Source organism: Salmo salar, chromosome ssa23 (assembly GCF_905237065.1).
Source record: "Salmo salar chromosome ssa23, Ssal_v3.1, whole genome shotgun sequence".
In the NCBI taxonomy this organism is placed as follows: domain Eukaryota; kingdom Metazoa; phylum Chordata; class Actinopteri; order Salmoniformes; family Salmonidae; genus Salmo; species Salmo salar.
The window spans coordinates 6887355-6905808 of NC_059464.1; the positions used below are offsets into that span (position 1 = coordinate 6887355).

The 18454-nt window shown below is 44.6% G+C and overlaps 1 protein-coding gene across 4 annotated transcripts in view; it reads left to right on the forward strand.

Moving 5' to 3' along the window:
* Positions 1-18454, forward strand: part of LOC106584009 (myomegalin) — a 116449-nt gene that overhangs the window by 54112 nt on the left and 43883 nt on the right. For 3 of the 4 annotated variants that reach the window (XM_014168750.2, XM_014168752.2, XM_014168754.2), the window contains 3 exons: positions 322-445; positions 659-831; positions 2048-2162. In XM_014168750.2, the coding sequence (XP_014024225.2) occupies positions 322-445; positions 659-831; positions 2048-2162 (412 nt within the window). The remainder of the gene's footprint in view (positions 1-321; positions 446-658; positions 832-2047; positions 2163-18454) is intronic. The other variant, XM_014168753.2, reaches the window with a different exon arrangement.

Here is an 18454-nt window from a genome sequence, read left to right on the forward strand (position 1 = left end):
CCACAATAAATGAAAGAGAAATTATGATCTTTTACCTAGTTAGATGTAGAGAGCAGGGACCGAGCCTCAGTCCATGGCTTACTGTTTATCATACATTATCACTCTCCAGGGAGAAAGCTTGTTAGCTTTTAAACTTTGGAATAGTGGATACATAGACTACAGCAAACGACTAACCCTGCAGTACAACAGTTAAAACATCTACAGAAACATGTATCATGTTTTATTTACATATGTTTTGTAAATAGAGTTACAGGATGTGATATTCTCATTCTGCACTGTATCATACTAAAGCCTTGTCGACGTGTTCATGTGCTCTGATAGGACGACGGCGGAGAGCCTGACCAATCAGAATGAGGAGGAGCTGAAGCGTCACTGTGAGGAGCGGCAGCAGGAGATCAGCCACATTCAGGAGATCCTCGAGACCAAGGTCGAGCTGCTGCAGGAGGTCACGCGCGTGCACACACACACACACACACACACACACACACACACACACACACACACACACACACTAATGCAGGAGGTCACACAGTTTTGACAGAAACTAGTATTATTCCAATGTTGATGATTCCAATACACTTTGTTTCTGTGCTCAGTTTCAAATGCTGTGGTTACATTTGGAACATACACTGACATTCCTGATGCATTGTGTTGTCAGGAGGCCCAGTTAGCGCGGGGCGAGGCTGAGAAGATGGCCTCTCTGGCAGAGGCTGAGTCCCAGTGCTGCCTGGCCGTGGAGAGAGAGATGATGATGAAGATGGAGGAGGAAAAGTGTGAGGGAGGGTCACTGGGATCCAGGCTGCAGCAGGGGGCCCTGGCAGAGAAGGACAGGTTAGCAGGAGGACAGGTGCCGATCGAGGTGTGACTGGCATGTCAGTGTGTTGTTTCTCTCAGAGAATGTGTGAATTTAATGCCAGATCAGAGTTTAATGCCAGGTCAGGGTTCCATCGCCGCAGGCAGAACAGCAGATACTGGGTCTGCAGCACGACCAGGTGGACTCGGGACGGGGACAGCCAGGGGTCGTCAGGCCAGGTAGTCCTGAGACATGGTCCTAGGGCTCAGGTCCTCTGGGAGGGGAGAGAGACAGAGAGATGGGAGAATTAGAGGGAGCATATCTAAGATCACACAGGACACCAGATAAGACCGGAGAACCAGATATAACAGACTGACCTTAGACTATTGCAGCATAGATACAGGAGACAGACAGGGGGGATCGTGGGACACTGCGGCCCCGTCCAAAGTTACAGGGACAAAAAGGCAGGATATAACCCCACCCAATTTGGCAAAACACAGCCCCCACACCACTAAACGGATATCAACAGGCCACTAATTTACTACCCTGAGACAAGGCCGAGTATAGCCCACGAAGATCTTCCCACCGCAGGAGCCCGAGGACAGGAAGGAGGGAAGAGAACGAGCAAGCCAGTGACTCAGCCCCCGTAATAGGGTCAGAGGCAGAGAATCACACTGATAAAATTGACAGAGGAACAGTGCCAGAGTCGTGCCATACGTACATACTGTCCTCTACTGAAAGAGTGGTATGGGGTCACAGATATCAGTCCAACAGTTGCAGAGCTTGTTTCATTTGGAACTTCTGCCCAACAGTCATAAAACGTACAAGCCTTGTATATCACAGTTTTAGTGGTTCAATTCAGTCAATCCTATACTTTCCTCACTCTCCCTCTCGCTCTCTCAATTCAATTCAAACGGCTTTATTGGCATGGGAAACATGTTTACGTTGCCAAATGCAAGTGAAATAGATAAAGAAAAGTGAAATAAAGAATCAGAAAGGAACAGTAAACATGACACTCACAAAAGTTTTAAAAGAATAGAGACATTTCAAATGTTATATTATGGCTATGTACAGCGTAGTAACAATGTGCAAATAGTTGAAATACAAAAGGAAACAATATATAATATAAATATGGCTTGTATTTACGTTGTTTGTGCTTCACTGTTTGCCCTTTTGTGGCAACAGGTCACAAATCTTGCCGCTGTCTTTCTCTCTGCCTCTCTCACTTTCTTGCTCTCCCTCTCTCTCTCTTAGAGTAATAGAGGACCTGACTGAGGAGAGGAGGTCGCTGAGCCACCGGGTCAGAGAGCTGGAGGTCAGAGTTCACGACCTCATGACTTCCCTCCAGAAGAAAGACAGTGATGCAGAGGTAAATGAAAGTCCAGTTTTATTTACATAGCTTATTACAGTGTAAAACAACGGTATCGTATATACAACCCCTCAGCTTCTCTTTCTCTCACAGTTCACTTAACCTTTTCATATGTGAGTTCGGTCGCCCCAGCATGAGTTTTTTATGCACATGTCAGAATGCACTCACTGTTTCAAAATGTGATTGTTACGCAACAGGACAGTTAACACGCGCTGCCTGTTAATTATCTACAGGCTGTTTCAACCGGTCAATTAAAAAATTATTTTCTAACAAGTTGTATTTTCTAACAATTTGAATTGAGGTGTGTTCCTCATCCTCATTAACCTAGGGCCGGCGGGACGAAATCGTCCCACCTACATAACAGCCAGTGGAATCCTGTGGCGCGTTATTCAAATACCTTAGAAATGCTATTACTTCAATTTCTCAAACATATGACTATTTTACAGCATTTTAAAGACAAGACTCTCGTTAATCTAACCACACTGTCCGATTTCAAAAAGGCTTTACAACGAAAGCAAAACATTAGATTATGTCAGCAGAGTACCCAGCCAGAAATAATCAGACACCCATTTTTCAAGCTAGCATATAATGTCACAAAAACCCAGAAGACAGCTAAATGCAGCACTAACCTTTGATGATCTTCATCAGATGACACACCTAGGACATTATGTTATACAATACATGCATGTTTTGTTCAATCAAGTTCATATTTATATCAAAAACCAGCTTTTTACATTAGCATGTGACGTTCAGAACTAGCATACCCCCCGCAAACTTCCGGGGAATTTGCTAACAATTTACTAAATTACTCACGATAAACGTTCACAAAAAGCATAACAATTATTTTAAGAATTATAGATACAGAACTCCTCTATGCACTCGATATGTCCGATTTTAAAATACCTTTTCGGTGAAAGCACATTTTGCAATATTCTCAGTAGATAGCCCGGCATCACAGGGCTAGCTATTTAGACACCCAGCAAGTTTAGCACTCACCAAAGTCAGATTTACTATAAGAAAAATGTTATTACCTTTGGTGTTCTTCATCAGAATGCACTCCCAGGACTTCTACTTCAATAACAAATGTTGGTTTGGTCCCAAATAATACATTGTTATATCCAAACAGCGGCGTTTTGTTCGTGCGTTCAAGACACTATCCGAAAGGTTAAAGAAGGGTGACGAGCATGGCGCATTTCGTGACAAAAAATGTCTAAATATTCCATTACCGTACTTCGAAGCATGTCAACCGCTGTTTAAAATCAATTTTTATGCAATTTTTCTCATAAAAAAGCGATAATATTCCGACTGGGAATCTGCGTTTAGGTAAAAAGAGGAAAGAAAATAAAGCACGGGGTCGACTCGTGCACGTGCCTAAGCCCATTGTCCTCTGATCGGCCACTTGCCAAAAGCGTAAATGTGTTTCAGCCTGGGGCTGCCTCGATATCATTCAGCTTTTTCCCGGGCTCTGAGAGCCTATGGGAGCCGTAGGAAGTGTCACGTTACAGCAAAGATCCTCAGTCTTCAATAAAAAGAGCCAAGATGAACAACAACTTGTCAGACAGGCCACTTCCTGTTCAGAATCTTCTCAGGTTTTTGCCTGCCATATGAGTTCTGTTATACTCACAGACACCATTCAAACAGTTTTAGAAACTTTGGGGTGTTTTCTATCCAAAGCCAATAATTATATGCATATTCTAGTTACTGGGCAGGAGTAGTAACCAGATTAAATCGGGTACGTTTTTTATCCGGCCGTGTCAATACTGCCCCCTACCCCCAACAGGTTAAGTCGCATAGAAGTAGCCCATTTCAGCGTTGCGGACAATTTGTTTGAGGATTTACTGAGCCGGACAAACTTCTCTCTTCGAGGAGAGCCCACGCACTTCACCAATGTTTCCGCAGATCAAGTATGCAGACGTGTGCAGTTTTGCACGAATTGTCACATTTTCATGCTGGCGCTTGCTTTGCCTTCCTTGTTGCCTTCCTTACAAATAATAACTTTTGGACATATGTGCGTTCCTATCAAAGTAAGTGCCTTATTTTCTGTATACCGTGTTGCGTTTCTACTGTAGCATACAGTATGTATTGTAGCAGGCTCAAGGGGGTGGGGTTTCCATGTCACCAAGTTCAATAACCAAACATGCACTCGAAGCACAACTAGAATACAAATGGGGAATTTCTTAGGGAGATTTGCACACTGTGGGAAATTAAATTTCAAATCAAATTTTATTAGTCACATGCCCCCGAATAAAACAGGTATAGACCTTACAGTGAAATGCTTACTTACGAGCCCCTAACCAAAAATATGGAAAAGAATAAGAGATAAAAGTAACAAGTAATTAAAGAGCAGCAGTAAAACAAATAACAGTATATACAGGGGGGTTCTGGTACAGAGTCAATGTGCGGGGGCACTGGTTAGTGGAGGTAGTATGTACATATAGAGTTATTAAAGTGACTATGCATAGATGACAACAGAGTGGCAGTGGTGTGGAGAGGGGGGGGCAATGCAAATAATTTGGGTAGCCTTTTGACTAGATGTTCAGGAGTCTTATGGCTTGGGGCTAGAAGCTGTTTAGAAGCCTCTTGGACCTAGACTTGGCGCTCCGGTACCGCTTGCCGTGCGGTAGCAGAGAGAAAAGGGGGAATTCAGCGACCAGTTCACAGTCCACAATCCGTTCTCACTGTCTGTTCCATTCTCCAGGGGTAATCCTAAAACTCGGATCCTCAGCCAAACCGGTTCGGTACACAGTGGGGGTAATCAGACAGTCCAGGTCACAACGGGTAATCACACAGAATTATCTCTCTTCTCACACGTTTTCCTCTGTCCTCTTCCCGTTTGTGCAGCCCGCTTCCTCTTTTATCCCCAAGCACTCCATGGCTTAATGATCCACAGGCTTGCCTCGTTGGGGCAGGAAGTCCATATAAGGCTCGGGGGTGGAGCCAGCGGGCTGCAAGATATCTCCATTCAATCACCACTCCCCTCACCTCTCCCTGCCTTCTGCCACACACCCTCCACCCTCAGCTCCGACCGGGAGGGAGGGGTGGTCCAGCTCCCTAGAGCTTCCCTCCTGGACAGGGCATCGGCATTTCCATGGGCTGCACCTGATCTGTGGACAACAGAGAAAGCAAAGGGCTGTAAGGATAGGAACCAGCGGGTGACCGGGGGTTACTGTCCTCATTCCGTGACATCCAAACCAGTGGTGCATGGTCCGTTACGAGGGTGAAGTGCCGTCCCAATAAGTAATATTTCAGTATCTCCAGCGTCCACTTGATCGCTAGACATTCTTTCTCCACAGTGGAATATCTTTGTTCCTGCGGCAACAGCTTCCGACTAATGTACACGACTGGGTGTTCCTCACCTTCTTGTAGCTGTAATAGGACGGCACCCAGCCGTTTCAGACGCATCGGTCTGTACCACCAGTGGTTTGGAAAAGTCCGGGGTCACCAGCATTAGTCCAGAACAGTGCTCCCTTTAGGTCCTGCAAGGCTTTCTCTGTCTCCTCTGTCCACGTCACCTGGGCGGGCAGACGGCTCCTGGTCAGCTCTGTCAAGGGACTGGTTAGGGAGGCAAAGCGGGGAATAAATCTCTGGTAGTAACTCGTCAACCCCACAAACATGCGTACCTGCTTCTTGGTGAGGGGGCAGGGCCAGTCCCGAATTGCCTCCATTTTCTTCACTTGGCATTTGACACATCCCCTTCCGATCGTGTACCCCAGGTACTCAGCCTCCCACAGGCAGAACCGACATTTCCTTGGGTTAGCTGTTAGCCCCAACCCCTGTAAGGCCTGCAATACCGCGGCCAACTAGTTTAGATGTGTCTCCCACTCGCTCCCATGGATCACAGCATCACTGAAGTAGGCCGCCGTGTACTCACGATGGGGATGGAGAATCCAGTCCATCAACCTCTGGAAGGTGGCCAGGGCCGCATGCATCCCAAAGCACAGCTTCTTGTAGTGGAACAGCCGTCAGGGATGGCGAAAGCAGCTTTCTCCCATGCCTCGGGAGCTAAGGGCACCTACCAATAACCTGTCAAGTCGAGCATGCTGATAAATCGTGTGGTTCCTAGCCGATCGATTAGTTCATCAATTCGGGGCATGGGGTAGGCGTCGAACTGACACGCCTGACAGGAAGGGTGCTAGCAGGCTGGCCCATTGCTCATGGGGCCATTTCTCCCTAGCCGCCGTCGTCTCGAAGGCTTGGAGGTAAGCCTTGATGTCAGTATAAACCCACCGGGTTTGGGATAAGAGACTGCTGCGCCTGCAGCCACGCCGGCCTGGGCGGCTGTCAGCTGGCTGAGTTCAGCTCGCAGAAGAGCAGTCTGCTAACGCTGTTCCTCCAGCAACTCCCGATGCATAGCCTGCTGCACTGTTCACCTCCACCAGTCTGTTTAGTTATTGAGCTTGGTTTGCTTTGCCCGCATTTTCTATGGGATTGAGGTCAGGGCTTTGTGATTGCCACTCCAATACCTTGACTTTGTTGTACTTAAGGCATTTTGTCACAACTTTGGAAGTATGCTTGGGGTCATTGTCCATTTGGAAGACCCATTTGTGACCAAGTTATAACTTCCTGACTGATGTCTTGAGATGTTGCTTCATTATAACCACATCATTTTCCTACCTCATGATGCCATCTATTTTGTGAAGTGCACCAGTCCCTCCTGTAGCAAAGCACCCCCACAACATGATGCTGCCACCCCTGTGCTTCACGGTTGGGATGGTGTTCTTTGGCTTGCAAGCCTCCCCCATTTTCTTCCAAACATAACGATGGTCATTATGGCCAAACAGTTCTATTTTTGTTTCATCAGACCAGAGGACATTTCTCCAAAAAGTACGATCTTTGTCCCCATGTGCAGTTGCAAACCGTAGTCTGGCTTTTTTATGGCAGTTTTGGAGCAGTGTCTTCTTCCTTGCTGAGCGGCCTTTCAGGTTATGTCGATATAGGACTCGTTTTACTGTGGATATAGATACTTTTGTACCTGTTTCCTCCAGCATCTTCACAATATCCTTTGCTGTTGTTCTGGGATTGATTTGCACTTTTTGCACCAAAGTATGTTAATCTCTAGGAGACAGAACGCGTCTCCTTCCTGAGCGGTATGATGGCTGCGTGGTCCCATGGTGTTTATACTTGCATACTATTGTTTGATGAACGTGGTACTTTCAGGCGTTTGGCAATTGCTCCCAATGATGAACCAGACTTGTGGAGGTCTACAGCTTTTTTCTGATGTCTTGGCTGATTTCTTTTGATTTCCCCATGATGTCAAGCAAAGAGGCACTGAGTTTGAAGGTAGGCCTTGAAATATATCCACAGGTACACCTCCAATTGACTCAAATGATGTCAATTAGCCTATCAGAAGCTTCTAAAGCCATGACATAATATGTTGGACTTTTCCAAGCTGTTTAAGGCACAGTCAACTTAGTGTAAAAACTACTTGTCAAGCACAAAGTAGATGTCCTAACCGACTTGAAAAACCTGTTTTAATGACTCCAACCTAAGTGTATGTAAACTTCCGACTTCAACTGTATGTATGTATGTATGTATGTATGTATGTATGTATGTATGTATGTATGTATGTATGTATGTATGTATGTATGTATGTATGTATGTATGTATGTATGTATGTATGTAGGGAGCATAATGTATTTACAGTTTTTCAAGTTCTGGTGACAAATAAATCATTCCGATTATTGCATAGATTGTAATGGACACCTATGATGTGTGTAAAATACTTTTTTGAAGGTTGTACTGATTATAATGAGCTAATGCTAATGTGTGGCACCATGTTTGTTGACATAATACAATGCATTCTGTGTGTCACTAAACGTCTGTCAGACCAAAGATGTTATAATGAGGTGAAGGAATGGTTCACTCATCTTTCGGGTAAACTTCTGGAAGTGAATGAAGGGAAGTGAATGATCGTAGACGACACACCCCCTTCAACCATGCATACTGCAAACAGACCAAACCCATCTTGTCTCCTCTTATTATCTTTGGTCGACGCTAAAAACAAACATGGCGGTGCGCACAAACTACCATTATCGGATTACTTTCGATTTCTAGAAAGTGTTTTACTCAATTATTTCAATCAATGTTGAGCTGACCCGTGATGTGATGAATTATAAATAGTAATTGCTATTAGCTAATTCATATTGTGGTTTCTATCAACCGAGAGATATCTAAATATGACCGCTTGTGTTACTTCAATATTTCCTCAGTTAGCGTTAGGACAAATGTAGTTTACATTTTCTGGTTTGGATGATTGTGTATGCTGTAGCTACTTCTGTGAATGTCTGAACATTGCATCCAAAAATAAACATGTCACATTCAGGACATAACTTTGTAAGGACTGTGTTTGTGCAAAATGTTTTTGTGAAAAAACAGTGTTGTCAGCTCAAATGCTGACTGTTGAGTCAATCGAAACTGGACGTTCTAAATAAGCCTTCTAATCAAACCGGTTTGATCGTACGCTCCAGGGACCACTGTAGAATGATCTCACCCGTTCGTTGGTACGCGTGAAAAGATTAAAGTACTCCTGAATGGCGCAGTGTTCTAAGGCACTGCATCGCAGTTGCTAGCTGTACCACTAGAGATCCTGGTTTGAGTCCAGGCTCTGTCGCAGCCTGCCGCGATCGGGAGACCCAAGGGGCGGCGCACAATTGGTCCAGCGTCATCCGGTTTGGGGGGGGGGTTTGACCGGCAGGGATGTCCTTGTCCCATCGCGCTCTAGCGACTCCTGTGGTGGGTCGGGTGCATGCACGCTGACACGGTCGCCAGGTGTACGGTGTTTCCTCCGACACATTGGTGTAGCTGGCTTCCGGGTTAAGCGGTCATTGCGTCAAGAAGCAGTGCATCTTGGTTGGTTCGTGTTTTGGAGGACGCATGGCTCTCGACTTTCACCTCTCCCGAGTCTGTACGGGAGTTGCAGCGATGAGACTAGTGAATTTAGGAGGCTGCAGAATGCACAGAACAAAGCAGCAAGGATTGTTTTAAGGTGGAGATATGGTTATTCTGTTGCAGTCATGCGCAATGTTCTTGGTTGGTCATCAATCGACAAGATAATTGAAAAAAACATGCTTATTAGAGGCAGCTGGTCATCGTTGTCTCTAATTGGAGATCATACTTAAGTAGTTGTTTTTTTATTTTGAGTTAGTGTATGTTGCACCGTTCTGTCACGGCTGTTGTAGGAAGGAGCGGACCAAAACGCAGCGTGTGTATCGTTCCACATTTTATTTAAACTGTGAAACTATGCAAGACATACAAATAAACTAAAATAAACAAAACAACAAACCGTGACGGCCACTCATGGCCACTCAAGGTATTGGAGTGGCCATCACAAAGCCCTGACCTCAATCCTATAGAAAATTTGTGGGCAGAACTGAAAAAGTGTGTGCGAGCAAGGAGGCCTACAAACCTGACTCAGTTACACCAGCTCTGTCAGGAGGAATGGGCCAGAATTCACCCAACTTATTGTGGGAAGCTTGTGGAAGGCTACCCAAAATGTTTGACCCAAGTTAAACAATTTAAAGGCAATGCTACCAAATACTAATTGAGTGTATGTAAACTTCTGACCCACTGGGAATGTGATGAAAGAAATAACATCTGAAATAAATCATTCTCTCTACTATTATTCTGACATTTCACATTCTTAAAATAAAGTGGTGATCCTAACTGACCTAAGACAGGGAATTTTTACTAGGATTAAACGTCAGGAATTGTGAAAAACTGAGTTTAAATGTATTTGGCTAAGGTGTACGTAAACTTCAACTGTGTATATACTGTATTCTATCCTATTCTACTGTATATTAGTCTATGCCGCTCTGACATTGCTCGTCCAAATATTTATATATTCTTAATTCCATTCCTTTACTTTAGATTGTGTGTATTGTTAGATATTACTTGTTAGATATTACTGCACTGTTGGAGCTAGAAACACAAGCATTTTGCTAAACTTGCAATAACATCTGCTAAATATGTGTGTATGTGACAAATAAAATGTGATTTGATTAATCCACTCTTGCTTAATTGCCATGGCATTGTGGAAAAATTATGCAATGTCTGTTTTGGCTGTAATGGAACTTGCATCTCGTATTGCGGGTGGTAACTGTAAAAAGTCTATACTTTACTCCAGGATACCCTTAACTGGCGGTAATTAGCTTTATTGACATCAGGGGAATTTAGTGAAAAGTTTCTGCCTATTTGCAACGCACGTCCTTGTTATTGGATTTCCATTTCCGTTTTCGTGTGTTCCACTTGAATTCAGCAGTGTCTATGAATCACATGATTATGAAGGCATAAATATATGAAAGTGTGTTTTCATATTTTACATTTATGTAGTTCTGTCTTTGTGATGTACTTGTCTAGGCTAGGCGGGACGAATTCGTCCCACCTACGTAACAGCCACTGCTATCCTGTGGCGCGATTTTCAAAACCTTAAAAATCCTATTACTTCAATTTCTCAAACATATGACTATTTTACAGCCATTTAAAGATAAGACTCTCGTTAATCTAACCACACTGTCCGATTTCAAAAAGGCTTTACAACGAAAGCAAAACATTAGATTATGTCAGCAGAGTACCAAGCCAGAAATAATCAGACACCCATTTTTCAAGCCAGCATATAATGTCACCAAAACCCAGAAGACAGCTAAATGCAGCACTCACCTTTGATGATCTTCATCAAATGACAACCCTAGGACATTATGTTATACAATACATGCATGTTTTGTTCAATCAAGTTCATATTTATATCAAAAACCAGCTTTTTACATTAGCATGTGACGTTCAGAACTAGCATACCCCCGCAAACTTCTGGGGAATTCGCTAACATTTTACTAAATTACTCACGATAAACGTTCACAAAAAGCATAACAATTATTTTAAGAATTATAGATACAGACCTCCTCTATGCACTCGATATGTCCGATTTTAAAATAGCTTTTTGGTGAAAGCACATTTTGCAATATTCTAAGTACATAGCCCAGGCATCACGGGCTCGCTATTTAGACACCCGGCAAGTTTAGCACTCACCATAATCATATTTACTATTATAAAAATTTCATTACCTTTTGTTGTCTTCGTCAGAATACACACCCAGGACAGCTACTTCAATAACAAATGTTGGTTTGGTCCAAAATAATCCATCGTTATATCCGAATAGCGGCGTTTTGTTCGTGCGTTCCAGACACTATCCGAAATAGTAAAGAAGTGTCACGCGCTTGGCGCAATTCGTGACAATAAAATTCTAAGTATTCCATTACCGTACTTTCGAAGCATGTCAACCGCTGTTTAAAATCAATTTTTACGACATTTTTCTCGTAGAAAAGCGATAATATTCCGACAGGGAATCTCCTTTTCGGCAAACAGAGGAAAAAAATCCCAAAGGCGGGGGCGGTCGGGGTCACGCGCATAAGCTAGTGTCTCTTGATCGGCCACTTGAGAAAGGCGATAATGTGTTTCAGCCTGGGGCTGGAATGACGACATTCTGTTTTTTCCCGGGCTCTGAGCGCCTATGGACGACGTGGGAAGTGTCACGTTAGAGCAGAGATCCTTAGTAAATGATAGAGATGGAAAAGAAGTTCAACAAATGGTCAGACAGGCCACTTCCTGTAAAGGAATCTCTCAGGTTTTGACCTGCCATTTGAGTTCTGTTATACTCACAGACACCATTCAAACAGTTTTAGAAAATTTAGGGTGTTTTCTATCCATATGTAATAAGTATATGCATATTCTAGTTACTGAGTAGGAGTGGTAACCAGATTAAATCGGGTATGTTTTTTATCCAGCCGTGTCAATGCTGCCCCCTAGCCCTAACAGGTTAATGTTATGTATGATGTCATGTTTTATGTTTTACATTTACATTTTAGTCATTTAGCAGACACTCTTATCCAGAGCGACTTACAGTAGTGAATGCATACATTTCATACAATTTCATGCATTTTTTTTGTACTGGCCCCCCTGGGAATCGAACCCACAACCCTGGCGTTGCACACACCATGCTGGCGTTGCAAACACCATGCTCTACCAACTGAGCCACAGGGAAGGCCATGTGGAATTTCTTTCATTCTTAAATGTGTTTGAGCCGATCAGTTGTGTTGTGACAAGGTAGGGTCGGTATACAGAAGATAGCCCTATTTAGATTAAGTCCATAGCATGGCAAGAACAGCTCAAATAAGCAAAACGAAAAGACAGTCCATCATTACTTTACGACATGAGGCAATTAACTGCACCTCAGATTGCAGCCCAAATAAACGCTTCACAGAGTTCAAGTAACAGACACATCTCAACATCAACTGTTCAGAGGAGACTGTGTCAATCAGGCCTTCATGGTCGAATTCATGCAAAGAAACCACTACTAAAGGGCACCAATAAGAAGAGACTTGCTTGGGCCAAGAAACATGAGCAATGGACATTAGACCGGTGGAAATCTGTCCTTTGGTCTGATGAGTCCAAATTGGAGATTTTTGGTTCCAACCGCTGTGTCTTTGTGAGACGCAGAGTAGGTGAATGGATGATCTCTGCATGTGTGGTTCCCACCGTAAAGCATGGAGGAGGTGGTGTGATGGCGCTTTGCTGGTGACACTGTCAGTGATTTATTTAGAATTCAAGGCACGCTTAACCAGCATGGCTACCACAGCATTCTGCAGCGATACGCCATCCCATCTGGTTTGCGCTTAGTGGGACTATAATTTGTTTTTCAACAGGAAAATGACCCAAAACACACCTCCAGGCTGTGTAAGGGCTATTTGACCAAGAAGGAGAGTGATGGAGTGCTGCATCGGATGACCTGGCCTCCACAATCACCCGACGTCAACCCAACTGTGATGGTTTGGGATGAGTTGGACTGCAGAGTGAAGTAAAAGCAGCCAACAAGTGCTCAGCATGTGGGAACTCCTTCAAGACTTTTCAGAAAAGCATTCCAGGTGAAACTGATTGAGAGAATGCCAAGTGTGCAAAGCTGTCATCAAGGCAAAGGGTGACTACTTTGAAGAATTTCAAATGTAAAATATATTTTGATTTGTTAACACTTTTTTGGTCACAACATGATTCCATATGTGCCGCCCCATAGCCCTGATGTCTTCACTATTATTATACAATGTATAAAATAGTAAAAATAAAGAAAAACCCTTGAATGAGTAGGTGTGTCCAAACGTTTGACCGGTACTGTACGCACATTATGTTTTGAGTGGACCCCAGGAAGAGTAGCTTCTGCTTTAGCAGTAGCTCATGGGGATCCTAATAAAATACTAAATATTGAGATTTAGTCTTTTATTCTATTCTTCTATTTATGTTTGCTTGCATAATGTTTTACAGAGCAAATCAAAGAGAAGAGGTCATGTTTATGTTCATGTGTGACACAACACACACACATTGTTATTCCAAAGGTTAAACTGGGTCTCCTGACTGACTGACGACTGCTATAATTACAATCAAATCACAGTCTGCCACTTTGGTCTTTTTTTAGCCTTTCTTTACTCTCTTTATGCCACTTTTCTTATTTTTCTGTCATTTCCAGATAAATAAACAGTGAAATAATCAGTAAAAAGACTTCTGTAATTTCCACTGATTAGGATTAATACAGTTTTGATTGTGTTGATCATTAGGGTTGATTGCTGTCATGGCATCTCGTCTCCAGGGTTCAGTTATTAGATATTTTTGGGTGAGAAATGTACATTGGAGGTTTGTCCACTGAGTTCCAAAGGTCTACACCCCCTGGAGAAAACAAATCACATATCATCATGTTATATCAACATAAACAGCACTCATAATGAAAGATAGGGTGGGGAAGATTCATGTTTCCACTGCATGGGAAAGGCTTGGAGCTTGAGAGGCAGGATTTGGGTTAAACTCTCATCCCTGCACACAGCATCATGTGACTGGAAGGGAGCAGGGACCCTCCTCCCCTTATCCCCCTTGTTTTTGGCTGAAATGAGGGCCTATGTGTGTGAAGGCCAAAAGCCTGAGTGATGCTGGGAAATTCCTGCCACGGGGAAGAGATGAACTCATTCTTACATAGTAGCCTATGACTTCAGCACAGTAGACAGAAGAACGTTTCAAGCAAATGAACATGATATTTACATTTACATTTACATTTAAGTCATTTAGCAGACGCTCTTATCCAGAGCGACTTACAAATTGGTGCATTCACCTTATGATATCCAGTGGAACAACCACTTTACAATAGTGCATCTAAATATTTTAAGGGGGGAGGGGGTTAGAAGGATTACTTTATCCTATCCTAGGTATTCCTTAAAGAGGCGGGGTTTCAGGTGTCTCCGGAAGGTGGTGATTGACTCCGCTGTCCTGACGTCGTGAGGGAGCTTGTTCCACCATTGGGGTGCCAGAACAGCGAACAGTTTTGACTGGGCTGAGCGGGAACTGTGCTTCCTCAGAGGTAGGGGGGCCAGCAGGCCAGAGGTGGATGAACGCAGTGCCCTTGTTTGGGTGTAGGGCCTGATCAGAGCCTGAAGGTATGGAGGTGCCGTTCCCTTCACAGCTCCGTAGGCAATCACCATGGTCTTGTAGCGGATGCGAGCTTCAACTGGAAGCCAGTGGAGAGAGCGGAGGAGCGGGGTGACGTGAGAGAACTTGGGAAGGTTGAACACCAGACGGGCTGCGGCGTTCTGGATGAGTTGTAGGGGTTTAATGGCACAGGCAGGGAGCCCAGCCAACAGCGAGTTGCAGTAATCCAGACGGGAGATGCCAAGTGCCTGGATTAGGACCTGCGCCGCTTCCTGTGTGAGGCAGGGTCGTACTCTGCGAATGTTGTAGAGCATGAACCTACAGGATCGGGTCACCGCCTTGATGTTAGTGGAGAACGACAGGGTGTTGTCCAGGATCACGCCAAGGTTCTTAGCACTCTGGGAGGAGGACACAAGGGAGTTGTCAACCGTGATGGCGAGATCATGGAACGGGCAGTCCTTCCCCGGGAGGAAGAGCAGCTCCGTCTTGCCGAGGTTCAGCTTGAGGTGGTGATCCATCATCCACACTGATATGTCTGACAGACATGCAGAGATGCGATTCGCCGCCTGGTTATCAGAAGGGGGAAAGGAGAAGATTAATTGTGTGTCGTCTGCATAGCAATGATAGGAGAGACCATGTGAGGATATGACAGAGCCAAGTGACTTGGTGTATAGCGAGAATAGGAGAGGGCCTAGAACAGAGCCCTGGGGGACACCAGTGGTGAGAGCGCATGGTGCGGAGACAGATTCTCGCCACGCCACCTGGTAGGAGCGACCTGTCAGGTAGGACGCAATCCAAGCGTGGGCCGCGCCGGAGATGCCCAACTCGGAGAGGGTGGAGAGGAGGATCTGATGGTTCACAGTATCAAAGGCAGCAGATAGGTCTAGAAGGATGAGAGCAGAGGAGAGAGAGTTAGCTTTAGCAGTGCGGAGAGCCTCCGTGACACAGAGAAGAGCAGTCTCAGTTGAATGCCCAGTCTTGAAACCTGACTGATTAGGATCAAGAAGGTCATTCTGAGAGAGATAGCAGGAGAGCTGGCCAAGGACGGCACATTCAAGAGTTTTGGAGAGAAAAGAAAGAAGGGATACTGGTCTGTAGTTGTTGACATCGGAGGGATCGAGTGTAGGTTTTTTCAGAAGGGGTGCAACTCTCGCTCTCTTGAAGATGGAAGGGACGTAGCCAGCGGTCAAGGATGAGTTGATGAGCAAGGTGAGGAAGGGGAGAAGGTCTCCGGAAATGGTCTGGAGAAGAGAGGAGGGGATAGGGTCAAGTGGGCAGGTTGTTGGGCGGCCGGCCGTCACAAGACGCGAGATTTCATCTGGAGAGAGAGGAGAGAAAGAGGTCAAAGCACAGGGTAGGGCAGTGTGAGCAGGACCAGCGGTGTCGTTTGACTTAGCAAACGAGGATCGGATATCGTCAACCTTCTTTTCAAAATGGTTGACGAAGTCATCCGCAGAGAGGGAGGATTCAGGAGGGAGGAGAAGGTAGCAAAGAGCTTCCTAGGGTTAGAGGCAGATGCTTGGAATTTAGAGTGGTAGAAAGTGGCTTTAGCAGCAGAGACAGAAGAGGAGAATGTAGAGAGGAGGGAGTGAAAGGATGCCAGGTCCGCAGGGAGGCGAGTTTTCCTCCATTTCCGCTCGGCTGCCCGGAGCCCTGTTCTGTGAGCTCGTAGTGAGTCGTCGAGCCACGGAGCAGGAGGGGAGGACCGAGCCGGCCTGGAGGATAGGGGACAGAGAAAATCAAAGGATGCAGAAAGGGAGGAGAGGAGGGTTGAGGAGGCAGAATCAGGAGATAGGTTTGAGCAGAGGGAAGAGATGATAGGATGGAAGAGGAGAGAGTAGCGGGAGAGAGAGAGCGAAGGTTGGGACGGCGCAATATCATCCGAGTAGGGGCAGAGTGAGAAGTGTTGGATGAGAGCAAGAGGGAAAAGGATACAAGGTAGTGGTCGGAGATTTGGAGGGGAGTTGCAATGAGATTAGTGGAAGAACAGCATCTAGTAAAGATGAGGTCAAGCGTATTGCCTGCCTTGTGAGTAGGGGGGGAAGGTGAGAGGGTGAGGTCAAAAGAGGAGAGGAGTGGAAAGAAGGAGGCAGCGAGGAATGAGTCAAAGGTAGACGTGGGGAGGTTAAAGTCACCCAGAACTATGAGAGGTGAGCCATCCTCAGGAAAGGAACTTATCAAGGCGTCAAGCTCATTGATGAACTCTCCAAGGGAACCTGGAGGGCGATAAATGATAAGGATGTTAAGCTTGAAAGGGCTGGTAACTGTAACAGCATGGAATTCAAATGAGGAGATAGACAGATGGGTCAGAGGAGAAAGAGAGAATGTCCACTTGGGAGAGATGAGGATTCCAGTGCCACCACCCCGCTGGCTCGATGCTCTAGGGGTATGCGAGAACACGTGGGCAGACGAAGAGAGAGCAGTAGGAGTAGCAGTGTTATCTGTGGTAATCCATGTTTCCGTCAGCGCCAGGAAGTCTAGGGACTGGAGGGTAGCATAGGCTGAGATGAACTCAGCCTTGTTGGCTGCAGACCGGCAGTTCCAGAGGCTGCCGGAGACCTGGAACTCCACGTGGGTCGTGCGCGCTGGGACCACCAGGTTAGAGTGGCAGCGGCCACGCGGTGTGAAGCGTTTGTATGGCCTGTGCAGAGAGGAGAGAACAGGGATAGACAGACACATAGTTGACAAGCTACAGAAGTGTTGTTTCTTGTATTATTGTCTCTTGTGTCTTTAGAGAACTGTTTCACTTTGATATCCTTTTTCTTCTGTCCTGATTTTCTCTTTCTTTTCTTCTGTTAACTAGATATTCTTTGTTGTTCTTCGTTAGCTAGCTAGCTTCTTCCAAAAGAGTCCCTAGCAACTGCTTAGCAACTGGTAAACAATTCAGCTAGCTAAGATAACTACAATTTTATGAAAAATAGTTATTTTTCAAAAGCCTATCTTCTTTGTTTGTTGCTTGTTTTTTCTCATATTCAGTCTTGCAGTTTTCTTTTGCTTTTTTCCGATGTACTTCACTCTAAAAACCATGTAAATTTCAATATTTGTAGGAGCTCATTTTTCAGCTGCTGCTGCTCAAATTGGAGTTCTGGAACGTCATTATGATATGATGGCCTAATTCTAAGTTTCAAGTACAAACACACAGTGCCCAGTTGATCAGTTCAGAAGTAAACGTTTAATGTTATTTTCTATTAGGCTATGCGTTTATATTTCTATTATGGATTATAATAACATGACATGCCGATAATGACAGCACCATACTTTTTAGACCTATACATTTCTACCTGCATGACTATCTATAAAATGGGACCGTATAAACTGAAGGGATAATAATATAAATGTATTTGGGAGGAAAGTATAAAGTGAACTCTATATGTTGATGTAATGTGATGTTTTTTAGACAGGCAGGCATTATGCTCAGGAGAGGAAGAATATATCACCCCTGTTTCGGGGAAATGGTACATTCCAGTGTGTCAAAGTCAGGGTTGCCATGTGAGTTGTTTTCTGGAAAATTGGTCTACTTTGAAAATGATGTTGCAGGGGGAAATGTATTGGTCGGGTTGCAGGTTTTTGGGTTACTTCTAAGTTGCACCACGGCCACCATTGGCATCTCTCATAAAGTAGATATAAATTGAAAAAATATATAAACGCAACATGTGAAGTGTTGGTCCCATGTTTCATGAGCTGAAATAAAAGATCACAGAAATGTTACATATGCACCAAAAGCTTATTGCTCTCAAATGATGTGCACAAATTTGTTTACATCCCTGTTAGTGAGCATTTCTCCTTTGCCAAGATAATCCATCCACCTAACAGGTGTGGCATATCAAGAAGCTGATTAA